The following is a 17830-nucleotide window of genomic DNA, read 5'->3' as shown; positions in this document are numbered from 1 at the left end:
AAAAAACAAACCGTACATACTCACCCATCGGTGTGCTTCAGGTCCCTTGCCGTCTGCTTCCTGCTCTGAGTGCCGGCCGGAAAGTGAGAGCAGAGCGCAGCGGTGCTGCGATCTGCTCTCACTGTACGGCTGCACTCAGAGCAGGAAGCAGATGGCAAGGGACCTGAAGGACACCGACGGGTGAGTATGTACGGTTTGTTTTTTTACGTTTACGCTGGTAACCAGGGTAAACATCGGGTTACTAAGCGCGGCCCTGCGCTTAGTTACCCGATGTTTAACCTGGTTACCCGGGGACTTCGGCATCGCTCCAGCGCCGTGATTGCAACGTGTGACCGCAGTCTACGACGCTGGAGCGATGATTATACGACGCTGCGACGTCACGAATCGTGCCGTCGCAGCGATGAAAATTTCAATGTGTGACGGTACCCTAAGTTAATCAGTTAGTGAGAAAGCAGTAGGAGAATCAACAAGATAGAGAGAAAAAACAACAGACAACTCAAACTAACAATGGAGCTGATAAACATGGGAGGGGTGCTGTGTCCCCAAATGAAGGCTCCGAGAAACAGATTTTACGGTAAGCAACCAAAAATCCTGCATACTCTATCGCTTCATTGGGGGACACAGGAACCATGGGACGTCCCAAAGCAGTCTTTGGGGAGGGAACAGCAGAAAAAACTCTATTCAGGTCAGAGAACTCACCACTGTCGCCTGCAAGATCTTTCTGCCTAGGCTGGCGTCCGCCGAAGTGGATTTGGCGAACGTGTGGATGGAAGACCAAGTTGCCGCTTTGCAAAGTTGTAGAGCAAAGGCCCTATAATGAACCACCCAGGAGGCGCCCACTGCCCGGGTAGATTGAGCCCTAATGCCAGGGGGAGGCACTCTGTTTTTGACCCAGTAGGCCTCCAAAATTGCTGTTCTTATCCAGCGAGCAATCATAGCCTTGGAAGCCGGCAGGCCTCTTCGTGCACCATCTGGAATGACGAAAAGAGTCCATCTTACTAAAGGGGGCGGTCCTAGTCAGATAGACCTTCACAGCCCTGACCAGATCCAGCTTGTACAACGAACGCTCCAGAGGATGAGTCGGAGCAGGACAAAAGGAAGGGAGAACAATGTCCTCATTTAGGTGAAAAGCGGACACCACCTAAGCAAGGAAAGAAGGTGGAGGCCGCAAAACCACCTTATGCTGGTGAAGAACCAAGAAAGGGGGGTGACAAGAAAGAGCCGCCAACTCCGAGACGCTCCTGATGGAGGTGATGGCCACCAGAAATGCCACCTTCCAAGACAGAAAGGACAGGGAAACTTCTCGGAGCGGTTCAAAGGGAGAAATCATCAGAGCTTCCACAACTAAATAGAGGTCCCAGGGTTCCACAGGTGTCCAGTACGGGGGGGCTGCATGCGCAACACCATGAAGAAAAGTTCTGACCTGAGAACGGGAGGATAAATTCTTCTGGAAAAGAATGGAAAGTGCTGACACCTGGCCCTTTAGCGAACTAAGGGCAAGACCAGCGTCAAGTCCCGCTTGGAGAAATGCCAAGACAGAAGGGAGAGAGAAAGACATGGGCGGGATGCGATTAGACACACCAGCTGAAATAGGCTTTCCAGGTCCGATAATAGACCCTGGAAGACGATGGCTTCCTAGCCTGGATCATGGTGTGAACCACCCGATCTGAAAAACCGGACGCTCTCAGGACCGCAGTTTCAAAGGCCACGACATCAAATTGAGCGACCGAGAATTCTGGTGGCAGATCGGTCCTTGGGAGCCTCCAGGGGGTGTCCACGAGAAGGTTGACCATGTCTGAGAACCAAAACCTTCTGGGCCAAACCGGTGCAATCAGTATGATCAGCACCCCCTCCACCTTGATCTTCTTCAGCAGCCTGGGAAGAAAGGGAAGGGGAGGAAACATAGGGGAGCATGAACTGCGACCAGGGAATGGCCAGAGCGTTGGCACCCAATGCAAGAGGATCGCGGGACCTGGAGACGAACCGTGAAATGTTCCTGTTCAGCCTGGACACCATGAGGTCCACATCCGGAGTTCCCCATCGAAGGCAAATCTGATGCAGGGACCATTCCCCTGCCACGAGAACCTCGCGGCTGAGAAAATCGGCGGCCAAGTTGTCCACGCTGGGAATATGCACTGCGGATATCGCCGGAACAGTCGCCTCTGCCCAGGAGAATCTTGGCTACCTCGGCCATTGCCAAGGTACTCCCGAGTCCCTCCCTGGTGATTGATATATGCCAACGCCGTGGCATTGTCCATCTGAACTCTGATTGGCACACCCCTGAGAAGCCTTTCCCAGTGACGGAGGGACAAAAGGATGGCCCTTATCTTTAGGAAAAGTACCTCCCTCCAGGAAAGCTGAACGTCCGAAAATTCTGCGTTCGTCCGCGTCTCCTCAGACAGACAAGCTCCAGTGGGCGAGTGGGTGGGAGACGGAGGCAGGACTGGATCACCTGAACACGCTTCTGTGTTAGGGGCTGGGGTCCTGCCGAACAGACGTATGAGGATACGGGGTGGCAGTACACGCCGTACTCAGTCTCTTTGTGGGAGTACAGTAGTTACTATTCAAACTGTATCCCTCCTGAAAAGAAACGCCGCACACTGAGGTAGAGATGGGTCTAATGAAAGACCCGTGTCTACCTCCTACTGACACGTGTCTACCTCCTACTGACACTAAACTGATTAACTTAGTGCCAGTCGGTGGGGTGTACACTGCAGAGGATGAGCTAACTTTTTTGTGCATAGTGTCAGCCTTCTAGTGGCAGCAGCATACACCCATGGTTCCTGTATCCCCCAAAGAAGGGATAGAGAAATAATATTTATTGCTGGATACTGACTGGTGTGACATTATAATGATGATAAATTATTGTCCCTGTATGTCATTAGATTGTATCCCTGATATCAAAACCAATGTCCTATTCATCAGTAAACTGTAGCAGCAAAGGCAATTAAATTATCAAGCCACCACACTTACATTAATTGCACATTATTAGCTAAGCAGGGTCTAACTAGCTACTACAGAAAAGACAAAAATGTTTATATTTCATATTAACAATGATGGCATAAAGTTGCAACGCTAAGGCTATGTGCACACTTTCAGGAATTTTCGCGTTTTTTTTGCTATAAAAAGGCGATAAAACCGGGAAAAAACCCACATACATTAAGCATCCTATTTATTAGAATGCAATCCGCAATTTTTGTGCACATGTTGCGTTTTTTTTCCGCGGCGGAATCGCATTCCGGAAAAAAAACGCAGCATGTTCATTCTTTGTGCGGAATCGCAGGGATTCCACACACATAGGAATGCACTGATCCGCTTACTTTCCACATGAGGCTATGCCCACCATGCGGGAAGTAAGCCGATCATGTGCGGTTGGTACCCAGGGTGGAGGAGAGGAGACAATCCTCCAGGCCCTGGGAACCATATAATTGTTAAATTAAAAAAAAATTAAAAAAAAAGAATTAAAATGATAAATCGTGATATTCTCACCTTCCGGCGTCCCTCGCAGCGTTCCGGCTCCTCACGATGCTTCCATTCCCAATAATGCATTGCGAGAATGACCAGTGATGACGTGCGGTCTCGCGAGACCGCTACGTCATCTGGGGTCATTGCTGCAAAGCGTTACTGGGACCGGAGCATCGCCAGGAGCGGGAAAGGCTGCCTAGGACGCCGGAAGGTGAGAATATCACGTTTTTTTATTTTTTTACTTTTAACATAATATCTTTTTACTATTGATGCTGCATAGGCAGCATCAATAGTAAAAAGTTGGTCACACTTGTCAAACACTATGTTTGATAAGTGTGACCAACCTGTCAATCAGTTTTCCAAGCGATGCTACAGATCGCTTGGAAAACGCTAGCATTCTGCAAGCTGATTACGCTTGCAAAACGCTAGTATTTAGCGGGAAAACGCATGCCAATTCCGCATGCTTTTTTTCCGTGGCAGAGAGTTCCGGAACTGCCGCGGAAATTTCCGTGGCAATTCCGGACGTGTGCAATTAGCCTAAAGAGTCCATCCAACCTATGAGAGATCTAATATTTATTTTCCTTGCTTATAACACTATTAACTCTACAGGTGTTTATAGACATCAGTATCACTGTCTCCATTGGGGCTCACAATCTAGGTTCCCTATCAGGATGTTTTTGAAATGTGGGAGGAAACCAGAGAACCTGGAGGAAACCCACGCAAACACAGGGAGAACATACAGATTCCTTGCAGATGTCCTCCTTTGTTAGATTTGAACCCAGGACCCCAGCGCTGCAAAGCAACAGTGTTAACACTGAGCCACCATGCTGGCTATTTACTCTCTTGTCCACGCTGGCTCAAGCTATACTATATAACTGAAACACAATACTAATATAACTAAATAATAATTTCCATTTACTGTCCCTTAATACAATTAGATATTACTTATATCATTGCTAGTCTCAACGCTTTACAATGTATATTGGCACCAGAATCTATAATGAACAGTCTATAATTTTAAGGGTGGTTAATTTTAACATTGAGAGATAGAATATCAAAAATAAAATCCAGAAAATCACATTGCATAAATTCTATAAATTTATTTGCATTTTGTAATGAGAAATAAGTATTTCATCCCCAACCAACCATTAAGGGTTCTGGCTCCTACAGACCAGTTAGATGCTCCTAATCAACTCGTTACCTGCATTAAAGACCGCTGTCTTAGGGTATGCTTCCATGTGGCGTATTTGCTGCGGATGGGATGCTGCGTACAGCCGCAGCTTCCAATCTGCAGCATCCAGATGTTACAGCCGATATAGGGAGTGACAAGCCTATCAAAAGACAACAGTTCATACAGAATGCTAAAACGGGCACATTTCCCTGCTTAAACTGTACCCAATGCAGTAATGTACAAAAAGGCCAACACATTCAACTTCCCTATACTGGCAAAAGTTATAAGATTCGTGGTTTCTTTGCATGTGATACCTCCTTTGCTGTATACCTTATCAAATGTCCTTGTGGCTTTTTATATGTGGGGGAGACAACTCAGGCTGTAAAGGACCGTATCTCCAAACATAAAAGCACTTTTCGGTGCAAGAACACATTGCTCCCCATCCCCCAACATTTTATTACTACGGGACATAGAGTAGCCCAACTCAAATTTAAAATCCTGGAACAAGTACCACACTTGGAGGGGTGGTGACCGCATCAAACAACTTAAGCGGAGGGAGGCCTTTTGGATCCACACCCTGGATACCCTTTCCCCCAAAGGCCTGAATTGGGGGTATGATCTACTATCATTTATTTAGGATGTCTTCAGATATGCGGTGCCTTTGTTTATATATGTGAACTGAATTGTGTCGAGTAAACATTTTGCTGTAATCTATCTATTTATAATTTATTACGTTATATATTTTTGCTTAAACCTGTTAAAATAATTTGTCATACGTATACCTGTACTATCTGTATAACTCATCTGGCTGACGTTATTAATGGTGTTCTTTTTGGATCTCAGTTGCTATGTCAGTATGTTGATTATAATATATTTTCTTTCTCCTTTCTTTCCTCCCAGAGCCGTCTATATTAGAAAACTCCTCCTCCAGACTCTACTATCACGGGCACATCACAATACTACCTAGTTCCCTCCTCTTTCCCTATCACATGGAGTGCAGTGGAATGCATAATGAGCAGGTGGAACGCAGTATTTTCACCCTGGAACGCACGTCCGTTAGTATCCGGTGACGTCACGCCCACTTTGCAGCACAGCGATCCTGCTTTACCGCGCTTAGACACCGGAACCTGCCCCCGTCAGGACGAGCGGTGGACCCCACGTCCAGACACGCCACTGGGGCACGCCACACCTGTCTCCACCTGAAGCGCAGGTTAGTCACCGGGCAGACTGATAATCACCTGAATACCACTTCTATACGCCTGACAATGGGGTACTCATATTATTACGTCCTTTTGAACCAGATTTCTACCTACCTCGAGCTTGACGGATAGATAGACTGGTATGTTTACTCTATGGATTTCCTCAGATCAAGCTTTACGATATTGAACCTATCAGTTGATTCAGCCCAATAGATGCACTGTTAACTGGTATCTGTGACTATATCCCCACTATTGTCTTTCTTTCTGACACAATTTAGTTCACTATTTTTCCCGCTATCAGTTTTTGTTCATCACATTACCATATAAGTCTAGGCTGCGCAGAAATCGAAGCATATTACTACTTTCTAAATTCCTGCCAAAATTGACCATATTTTTCTCTTGATATTTGTATATACTTTGCTTAGTTTACCAATTTTTCTTTTGTATTTGTAACCTTTATGTAGTAACTGAAGAAGGTCTGAAGTAAGACCGAAATGTTTTACTACTACAGTGGACAATAATAAACCACCACTTGTTTACTTAAGTTGAGTTTTTGGATACATATTGATGATTTGAGAACCTACTCGAGCACCTCTTCTGGTTGTGCGCACGATTATCTGTTTCAGGGACAAGATCATAGACCTGCACAAAGCTGGAATGAGCTACAAAACCATAAGAACGCTGGGTGAGAAGGAGACAACTGTTGGTGCAATAGTAAGAAAATGGAAGAAATACAAACTGACTGTCAAAAGACATCGATCTGGGACACCATGCAAAATTTCCCCTCATTGGGTATCCTTGATCATGAGGCAGGTGAGAGATCAGCCTAAAACTACACGGGGGAACTTGGTAAATGATCTCAAGGCAGCTGGGACCACAGTCACCAAGAAAACTATTGGTAATACATTTTGCGGTAAAGGTTTAAAATCCTGCAGTGCCCGCAAGATCCCCCTGCTCAAGAAGGCACATGTGCAGGCCTGTCTGAAGTTTGCCAATGAACACCTAGATGATTCTGTGAGGGATTGGGAAAAGGTGCTGAGGTAAGATGAGACAAAAATTGAGGTCTTTGGCATTAACTCAACTCGCCATGTTTGGAGGAAGAGAAATGCTGACTATGACCCAAAGAACACTGTCCCCACGGTCAAGCATGGAGGTGGAAACATTATGGTTTTGGGATGTTTCTCACTAAGGGCCTCATCAATGGGAGAATGGATGGAGCCATGTACTGTAAAATCCTGTGTGACAACCTCCTTCCCTCTGCCACGACATTAAAAATGGGTCGTGGCTGGGTCGTCCACAAGGCAATGACCCAAAACATACAGTCAAGGCAACAAAGGAGTGGCTCAAAAAGAAGCACATTAAGGTCATGGAGTGACCCAGCCAGTCTCCAGACCTTAATCCCATAGAAAAGTTATGGAGGGAGTTGAAGCTCCGAGTTGCCAAGCGACAGCCTCAAAACCTTAATGATTTAGAGATGAACTGCAAAGAGGAGTGAACCAAAATTCCTCCTGACATGTGCGCAAACCTCATCATCAACTACAAAAATGTCTGACTGCTGTGCTTACCAACAAGGGTTTTGCCACCAAGTATTAAGTTTTGTTTGCCAAAGGGATCAAATACTTATTTCTCACTGCAAAATGCAAATAAGTTTATATAATTTATACAATGTGATTTTCTGGATTTTATTTTTGATATTCTATCTCTCAATGTTAAAATTAACCTACCCTTAAAATGATAGACTGTTCATGTCTTTGTCAGTGGGCAAACTTACAAAATCAGCAAAAGATCAAATGCTTATTTCCCCCACTGTAAATATGTGTATAACAAAACCTGTGCAATTGCAATAATTTTCTGGGAGAAATACTTCATTTTCTGAATCAATTTCAAGGGTACCAACACTTTCAGCCATGACTACTATATATATTACTGTGTGTGTGTGTACGTGTATGTATATAATATAACATAATATATATTACCATTATAATATATAAATTATATTCAATAATATTAGCACATACATAAATGTGTGTATATATGTTTTGTATATACATTTCAGAATGCCATTATCACTACTACATGTTTTTTCTATAACAGATACAGTGCTTGGCATAAGTACACCCCCTTTGAAAAATAAGCTTTTTATCAATATCTCACAAAATACAACAATTTAAACATTTTTTTTTTACAAGACTGAGTTTCATAGAACATTTTTTTTAACCAAAAACATGAAAGAAAGGTTAATAATATCACCTTAATTATAAAGTTTTACTCAAACTAATAGATGTAAAAATGAACACACCTCCCATCAAAAACTACACCCAGCATTTTGTATGACATTCTACCTTGGCAAAAGCAGCAGCAGTCATTTGCACCCTTCCTTCATCAGATGCATAAATCTTGAGGTCATGGCGGTAGGTACTGTGTAGTCGTAGTAGTCCGCAGCCTGGAAAGCCTGCATAATCTCCTGTAATGTATCATAACAGTCAGTGGCTGGGAGAGCAAATAATGTATAAAAGTTCAGTAGGTTTGTGTAACTGTATGAAGAGTACCACAAAGAGAGTGATGGCTGAAATGTACAGATTGATGACCTATCCTATGAGTTTGGTGGGGATCTGAAACGCGGCACCTCCACCTACCAGCTGATATCTGCTTCGTCAGTAACCAGATTTCAGTAACAGAGCCGGACACCACAGAGCCATGCATTGTTTGGTGGCCTGTGCAGAATACTGCAGTGTAGGACCCCAACAATCTCTTATTGAAGATCCAAGATGCAAGTCCTAGTAGGGTAAATAAAGTTCTAACAGGTAAATTAAATTCACTCATTTAATGTTAAATTTTGTGTTTGAATCCTTTACCCATTTGTCTATAGAACAGTCTTGATTACATCCAGAAGCTGTCATCCTGGTGTAAGCACCATTTATGACAGTCCACAGTCACATGGCACTTTGGAGCGGACATCTCCCAGTATGGAATGTGTTGAGTTCTTATGAACATCTTCCTAAACAATCTCGAAAATTCAAGCAGCAATCAGCAAAATTGTGAATGTACTGTAACTCATATACAGTAGATGTATGAAAAATGGTCCTCAGAGGTGAACATGCCCATTTAAGTCACAGATTCACCTGGCTCCTGTGGGTACATGAATCAACATCTTTTCTATGCACATTCATTTTAATACAGTTTTAGAAGATTTACAGTTTATTTTTTTTCTTGTCAACAAAAAAAAAAATGGGCTTATGTTAATCAGTGTGCTGGATCCAACATTTATCCGTTTTTGGTCCCTACTTCTGTCTTTGCCATTCATATTTCACCAGTTTTATGCAAAACATAACTAGAAACCAGTCAAAGAAAATTGATGTCATCTGCATGCTGTCTATATTGACATTTAACAGACCCAGTCACCTGAATGGTTCTATTTGCAGACAAATCAAGTCTATATTTAAAAAAAGAATAAAAAAACTGCATTGTGAATAGCCCCAAAGACTATAGTATGACAGCTCACGTGAAACAAACCCTGATATGTGAATGAGGCCTTAGTGATCAGGGTCATTCCTTAACCTTAATCATAGCCATATATCCATCTCTATGTCCCGTCTAGATCAGAGCGGGGCACGAAGAGGGAAGAGGGGTTAGAACGCAGTCGGCCAATAGTGTTTACCTTTCTGGCACAGGCAACAATGGAGAGAGACATCATGTATGGATTAAACCCTTCATGACCTTCATCCACTAGAGAAATTACCCTAACGTCTATACTACTCAAGGATTCAGGTTTGTTGAAATTAATGTCGTATTGTTAAAGTTTCTAAAAACGTTTACAGGTGTCTCTGATTTAATTGGAAGTCTAAAGGGGATGTCCACATTCAATAAAATGGTCCCCAAATTATGTAATGTGCATAAAATAAACTCATCAGGTACTCGCCCTCTCTGGGTCCAGCGCCAGCTTTCCATCGCTGCTGTGGTCCCAGTATTGTAACCATAGCGGAGACATGTCAACAGCGCGGGTCTTAGCTATAGCCAATAACAGTTGGGCAAAGGGTTATATGCATAGAAAAGAATCGTAGCCAATATTTTAGAAAGCTTTCAACTAATAATCAAGCAATAGTTTGACATCTTACATGTCATGGTTAGACAAACAAAAGCAAAATCACAAACATGTCAATGGATTGCAAGAAGTTTCAGGTAAAGACAAACAAGAGCTATGTTCACACTGCTACGCATCCCTTCTGTTTGGAGTAGCTCAGAAGTATCTATCACTACACTGTCAAAACGAGGGAACTCTAGACAGAACCCAGAAAGACTCAATTAGAAGTCAATTGTGTCCATTAGAATCCATGGTATGACAGTAGGAGCACAGTGATGTGTCTTTCAATACAAACAGAAGACAGGACACGAGTGTGAACAAAGCCTAATTACGTTTGATCAAGCAAAAGGAATTTGAAAATTTACAGTACACATTCTACTTTTATTTCTGGTAATAAAACCACTTCGGGTGGTAAAATGCAGTATTTCCAGATCACAAATTTACCGTATCCTCATGTTTTTATGCAATATCAGAGTGGTAGAAAACTACCGAAAGATTGTCTCAATGTCATCTGGTTTAATATACTTGTTACAAACCCCATAACCCGGCAGTTTAGTATAAAATCATTGCATTGTTGCTGTAAAGGAATCAGGTTTTCACGCACGGACATTTTTTTGGCTTGTGCAGTGGCCAAACTGAACAAGCAGAGTTGGGGGTTTAAATGGGTTGTCCAGAATAACTAAAAATTAACAGCAATTAAAAATATGGAATGCGATAAAATAATAAAATAACGAATAGTTGCCAGAAACACCTCTGCCACTTCTATGGTCCCACTGTTCTTTGGTAACTGTCATACAGGCATGAAGTGCTGATCATGCCCATGTGACAGCGACAGTCAATAACCATCTTCAACAATCTTGTGTTGAACAAGCAGACACCACTGTTCAGATGAGAGATTGGCTGCAGTGGTCACTTGCACGTGGATTGCACGTCAGCAGAGCAGAACAGCTGTTGACACCAACTTTTGCCATAAAAAATAAATAACTAACACATTCTTACGGATCCTCGGCCACTTCAGGCACCACCACCTGGGTCCCCTACCGCTTCTTCTTCCAGCAGGGGACAGCACGTGACCGCTTCGGACAGAGGAGAAGTGGGGCATGGGTAGGTAAGTGTGTATTTTTTGTTACGATTAGGCTTTGCGGTGCTATTTATTTTAAACAGTACACATAGTTGACAATCCCTTTAACAAAGTCAGGGGGGTGGGTGAATAAGCAGCATTAATGGGGTATGTAACAGTTATTTTATCCATTCCTGGCTTTGAAACAATTTTTTAAAAACCTTGGACAATTCTCTTAGGTCACTGAGAAAAGCCAGAGTCTCTGTAGGGACAGGAGGCTAATTTTACACGACCTCTCTTGCGACCAAGTAGCTCACATGCAAGCATTGATAGCTGTGCCCTAATGAAGCAGAGCTAAAAAGCATCCAACACTGCAAAAATAAGTAGCGGGTCAGTAGTACTCAAAGGTACGTTTCGGATCGAAACAGAGAAAAAAAATTGACTTTTAAAGAGTTAACTGCCTCCCTCTTAAGGCAGTTCTATGCTTTTTGGGGGGCTTTTTCTAAGTAGGGGTATGGCAAAGGGGAAATGTTCTTGTTTGTCCCAACAACAAATCATAGAAAGTTAATATACACAGTGTTTAAAGGGGCTGTCTGGTCCAAATTGGTAAGTCTGCAGTCACACAGTGATTCGCCGGTTTATGAGCCGGGACCAGAGAGTATGTATGTGTTATACATACTCCAAGCCAGAGCCTGTCTAGTGAGCGCGACCTCACCCATTTGTATGGAGCGAGGCCGCGCCCCAACTAGTGATGTGGCCGTCCAGTGGGCGTAGCTGACTAGAGGGTGTGGCTGACTAGAGGGCGTGGCCTTGCTTTTAAAAATGTATGGGGCAAGGCCACGCCCACTAGTCAGGCTCTGGCTGGGAATATGTATATCTCATACATACACAATGCGTGCACTGGGGGGATTCATAAGTCTCCAGTCACACAGAGTGACCGTGGACTTATCGATTTGGACCGGACAAACCCTTTAACTAAACTGCTTTTATTTTAACACCTAATAAAAGTGTTAGAGATTATTTCTTCCTAAAAAAATTATACACAGAAGATGAAATTTTGCAAGAAATGAAGTATACTGGTCCAATACGTCACCTTGCATGCTGAAATCTGACTCATGATGTCTCAGCATCATCAATAGGATACAAATACAACCACCAAGTTAAGAGGAAATGGTTAAATCTAATAAGCATAAATTAGTTGTATGGCACAGTATACACCATACACTGTTTAGTTGGAGGGACCGGATTTCCCCGATGCAGTTATAGGGACTGTGCAAATCACACCGCCATTCATTGTTCTTACCAAAATCTACAGGGGAACAACAGCCCAAAGCCGTGATGTTACCATTCACTAGAATGATGGGTTGAAAGAACATAAAGTACAAAAGGGTTACACAAATGGAGGCACTAAGGTAATTGCACGGTATAACTAATCAGATATAATGAAAAGGTATATTACAGAATAAGCTACTAAACCTACAGTGGTAGAATGTTGTAAGATAATGTATACTCTACAGCTATTAGTAAAAGTGAGGAAGAACAACAGTAAAATCACAAGAAAAAAATACTTTCAAACATAAAGCATTTCTTAGGCTATTAAAAGGTTAAAATGCCACGGCAGCACACACGCTGAGCACTCCGTTAAATTTTTCAGTCTGATCAACCGGGAAATGGTATTCAGACGTTCCAACCACCGCAGCCATTCACTTGACTGAGGCAAACAGAGTCTACGAAAAAACTTTGGACTCTGCTGGACTTCCTTTCCGCTGATGCCTGGCTTTTTAGCCTGACACAGTAGACTGTGCCATTACGTCAGACTAGAAATGTATGCATATGTATGGATTTAGGTATAAGCATGGAAGGCACAGCTTTTTCACTATGCACAGATATTGTGACCAGGGTCTTCAGGTTTTATCGTTTATCAATATTTCACCAAAGTAAAACTATGCAGAAGAACTGTGTTCATGGCACCAATGAGCAATATATTTACTAATTTGTGTAAAGGATATTAGTAAGTAATAATGTGTGCAAATAATTGATAAGGATGAGAGAAAAATGAAGAAAACAGCAGAGAAAATTATTAAATAGGCATTGTACTTTCAAAAAAGATAGATAAATTAGTTCTTTATTGCTAATAATAAAAGGTTTTGTTACAGGAGTGATGCTTCTCCTTGCAGAAAGGGCCAGATGGCGTAAAGTAATAGATCCATTCTCATTGGAAAACATGCAATAGCGGTGCCTTGCTAGTGCCACCTATCGTTGTTGAGAGGGTTCTTGCCCCCGGTCAGTGCAGAGCAGGGTACTCGTTGGCTGGGTGAGAAGGTTTGTAAGACAGTAATGATTCTCCTTGTGGGGACTGCCAGCTGGCATAGTTAATATTAAATGCCAGGCAATGCCCACTTTATAAAACAGGTATGCACATGACCACTCCTCCAGAAGAAATAGGTCTCGCTACAGCCACTCAGTAACTGCTTAGCCATAACGATCCTCTGCTCAACGGTTGTCAACCATGAACCATGGCCACCGTTACTATTTTAGCAATATACTGTAACCATCATTCACATTACTGCTTTCTCCGGAGCTGTCAGGATGGCTTCAACACACCAACCCTATATGGACACATGTGACCCAAACGCTCATGAGTGGTAACATAACACATAGCTATAAAGGGTTAATATGTTGATGCTTCCATGCAAAATTCAGCACAAGCAGTAATGTAAAGAATATTCACAGCCCTGCTAGAGTCCAGGGAGCATGCAAAGATGGGAGACGTGTGTAATAGAAGTGTTACTATTTTCAATGTAGATGAGCTCAGCTGCATTTAGTAAAAGTAACATTTCCCAATCAGGAAAGTGAGAAGTTACCAGCAGCAGAGAAAAGGCAAAAACAACATACCTTGCCCTCCAGGGTACATACATCGAAATGCCCGTCCAAGCTCTTCTGCTTGCACTCGCCCGGCTGGAGTAAGTTCACCACCCCATTTCAAAACCAGCAGCAGAGAAGGGCAATCCTTGCGGGCATCTGCGTGAGAAAGTCAAAGAATCATCACAGCAATTTCAGCCATGCAGAAAACACAAATATTTTCTTGTCTACCATACGCTGTTAGTCATTAGCGTTTCTCAGCATTTATAGTGATAAATTCAGCAGCATTCAGCAGCACTGCACTAATGAGGGTGTACATTAAGGGGTCTGGCAATCTGCTTCCTAACCACAGGTTAAGGCTGGACCATGTTTCACAGACCATGAGTCGTGCACTAGCCGGGGATCTGCTGATCCAAACTAGACAGCCTCATAGGCATCTACAGAGACTGGACATCCGCAGCTGGTCTGTGCATTACTGTCCCAACTGGGCCAGCCAAACACGGATGTGTTCATTACACTTTATAGATATACACATTTTTTATTTATTTTTTATTTTTTAAAGGATTTTTCTAATACCTAGAGATTGTCTTGGATGAAGCAGAGGAACCACAAATGGGGCAAAAGGGAGGACAAAACATGAAACAACTGAACGTTCATCAAATCCTACTCTGATAATCAAGAAAAATAATGCCCCCATGCTCTTACCTTCATCCTCACTGGATGGCTTTGGATGCCCATGGGGCAAATATGTCAACTGAACCTTCCTATTAATGCCAGAGAAATGTCCATACCTAGAAAATGAAATAAAGGGCACCTATAGAAAAAGTAAAGCTTACAGGCATTCAGTAAAAGTCATCCATCTTTGAAACCAGGCACTGCGATAACGTTATTACTAATGCAGGGCACTCACATCTTTGTAGCAATTAGACCTCGTTGATAGTGTGGGATGACACTGTTGTATCATGGATGCTCATTGCTACTACACTGCGAGATGTTTCAGGTGATGCTAGAGTAAATGAACAACTGAGATCATAAACTTCTGGACCCTAGACAATCAAAGTGTCAAATTGTCCACCACCCATCCTCAAGTTACTGATTCGCTCTTGCAACCATCAAAGAATGTGAGAAGCCAGAAGAAACGCTCACATGAGGTTCCACTGCTGCTACTTATACAATACAATGATGTTGGATGTATCAAGCAGCGGTAGGATGATGATCTGCATCTGCATGCTGCAGCCAGCTATAACACCGCTGTGATCAGATACTGGTGACCTCTGATCATCTCAGGGTCATTACTACAGCTACAGTAATGGCAGTAACTAGGGACTTCTATTAACAAAATGGACCCTATGTCAGAAACTCTACGGGGCTTCTCTATTTCACATACATAAAGCAACATGAGCACCAATTACAATTGCGGTAACTCAAATGTGACTATTGTCGACAAGCCCTATTTTTTTTTGTTGGGGCCATACCCTTGAGAGCAACATGGAGACCCTAGGTAAACTAGTACAGAAAATCACACAGAATTATACGAGAACTGCTTACTAAGATTGGCAAATTGACAAAAAAAGGCCTAAAAAAGCCATGCAGCAGAAAAAAAATGTAAAATAAAATAGGAATATTATAAACAGTTTTGTGACCCAAAAAACATAACTCCTTCCATTATTAAATGAATTGTCACCTTTCGGGAAACTTTATATTACAGGCTCTGATAGCTATAACCTTCCCAAAGCTCTCTGCAGTTTGGCTGCAGCAGTATTGTCACGTCAACATTACTGAAGCTAATCTGTGCTGATTTCCTGCAGTGCTGTCAATGTGATATCAGCGCTGCAGACAAACAGCAAAGACCAGGAGAGAATGTGAGAGACTTTCACTTTTAGCTTACCGTTACCTCCTCTTATAACTCATAGTGCTTGAGCCAAGCCTAGCCTACTACCATCCAAGTGAAGTGGCACTAGAGGTCATATTTATACAAAGGTGACCCCAATGGGTGTGTGGTACATTACACATATTAACAAACTGCCCTATAGAGAGCAAATCATTACCTAACATACTCCAACTATACAATAAACTTTACTATTTTCTCAAAAGAATTAAAGGTAATATTTTATTTAAGAAGTGGAATCTGTTAATTATTTAGTTGTAGATCGATCAATTTGGTAATACATGGAATATAGTTTATAATTAACAAATATATAAGTATTTAGTTTATGCCTCAGCAGCGAGGTATAAACATCATATTATGTGTCAGTAAGTTTGTCATTATGCGGAAAACTAGTGGAAAGATTAAATTGCTATATCTTCAGGATTTTAGTCCTGGACAAAGCTGAACGCGGAAGGAGCCAACAGTGAATCCTATGATGGACTACATCTCCAATAAACTAATAAAGCAGTGGCTCCAGATTTACACGAAAGTAACTGCGTGGTGTATGCTGCCTCTCTCCTCAGCATGTAGAAGTAATCTTATCAAAATGATTATGATGCCTCAACTCCTGTACATTCTTCACAATTCCCCAATCTCAATTCCTTCTCAAACTGGTCATAAAGCTCAGAGAGGTTTTAGAGAACTGACTTGGGAAAAAAACAGTTCTTAAAAATAAGGCTAAAAAAGTTGAAGAGGGAGAAGGAATCTGGAGGCTTAGCGACTCCAAATCCTTGGCTTTATTTTATTGCACCTGAGCTACAACAAGTGAGAGGCTGGGGTGATAGCAAGGGACTGAGTGCTGTTGGCAAGTTTGAGACCAGGCGAGTGAGCAGATCACCGCCAACAGCAACTCTGGAGCTGGGCTCATCCAGAAATCTGGCTATGGCCTGGGTCACACTTGTGAGTGTGATGCGAGAAACTCGCGCGAGTCTCTGGCATCAATACCCGGCACTCGGGACCGGAGTGTTCAGCTGTATAGAAATACATGCAGCCGCACGCTCCGGTCCCGAGTGCTGGCAGCAGTGCCGGGTATTGATGCCAGAGACTCGCGCGAGTTTCTCGCATCACACTCGCAAGTGTGACCACGGCCTAAGTTAGGACTGTCATTTACTCTCATGGCGATGGTGTGGGCATTTTTACAGGTGTAGAGTTATACTCCGTTTACTCCTGTCTGGGTTAACCCTGATATACCAGAAATCTTCAGACTGGAAGGTTTCTCCCCGTGGGAGAAAAGAGGAATTGATCAACGGCAACTTTTTAAAATGTTGCAAAATTTGGTGCAACTTCACTCCAGTCCCATTCTGGTATGCTTTAGAGTACACCAGAATTTTGGTGCATTTTTTCCAACTTTTATTGCAAGAACTGTTCAAAACAGGAAAAAAGCCCATTTTTGACTGCTCCAAATTAATGAATTTCATGATCCATTTTGATGAATTTGGCACAAACAATGGCAAATAATACCACAAGACAAAAAAAGGAAAGTGACTTAAAAAACACTGCAAATATTTGAATTGGGACGAACATGTTAAATGTTTGAGGACGTTTTAAGCTGCATGGAAAAGATGGATCGATATTCCTGGCCTTCCATCTCAGGCTTTAGTGGATCCTGGACTGAACTACTGTACCCAATTTAATCATATATTGTTGGAGTCGGTTCATTTTATACCAACTCAGATGCCACAATCCTGTAACAGTATATAAAAAAACGTGAATCAGTCAGTGAGCTTGTTCTGCCAGCAGTGTTTGCAGCCCTTATCTTCCTTCTCCTGAACTCTTCTAAATTGACTTATGAACTCAATCACTGTCCGGAATATCAGGGAATAGGAAGTGTTTTATTTATTTTTTCTTGGAAAGCCTCTTAAGGTTGGATTTACAGAAAATAGATGCTGCTGCAGACATTTCTGTGACTTGAAAATCAGTTAAATTCCTCTAAATAGAATTGTTTTTGCAGCAAGCTGAACAATTTGTGCAAGTCAGAAGAATGGGAGAGCTGCAGACATTTCTGCAACAAAATCTGCAGCGTGTGAATCAACCCTAAACATTGGTATATTTAAATTTGCTGATT

General features: G+C 42.5%; 1 protein-coding gene across 20 annotated transcripts in view; it reads right to left on the bottom strand.

Annotated features, from left to right (window-relative positions):
- Positions 1 to 17830, bottom strand: part of PPIP5K1 (diphosphoinositol pentakisphosphate kinase 1) — a 248836-nt gene that overhangs the window by 141395 nt on the left and 89611 nt on the right. For 12 of the 20 annotated variants that reach the window (XM_077263585.1, XM_077263584.1, XM_077263586.1 and 9 more), the window contains 4 exons: positions 14544 to 14629; positions 13872 to 13997; positions 12280 to 12327; positions 8178 to 8299 (listed from right to left, as the gene is read on the bottom strand). In XM_077263585.1, coding sequence (XP_077119700.1) covers positions 8178 to 8299; positions 12280 to 12327; positions 13872 to 13997; positions 14544 to 14629 — 382 coding nt within the window. The remainder of the gene's footprint in view (positions 1 to 8177; positions 8300 to 12279; positions 12328 to 13871; positions 13998 to 14543; positions 14630 to 17830) is intronic. The other 8 variants (XM_077263604.1, XM_077263587.1, XM_077263591.1 and 5 more) reach the window with 1 other exon arrangement.

This window comes from Ranitomeya variabilis, chromosome 5, assembly GCF_051348905.1.
Source record: "Ranitomeya variabilis isolate aRanVar5 chromosome 5, aRanVar5.hap1, whole genome shotgun sequence".
NCBI lineage: Eukaryota > Metazoa > Chordata > Amphibia > Anura > Dendrobatidae > Ranitomeya > Ranitomeya variabilis.
This window is presented reverse-complemented; position numbering and strand designations above follow the sequence as displayed.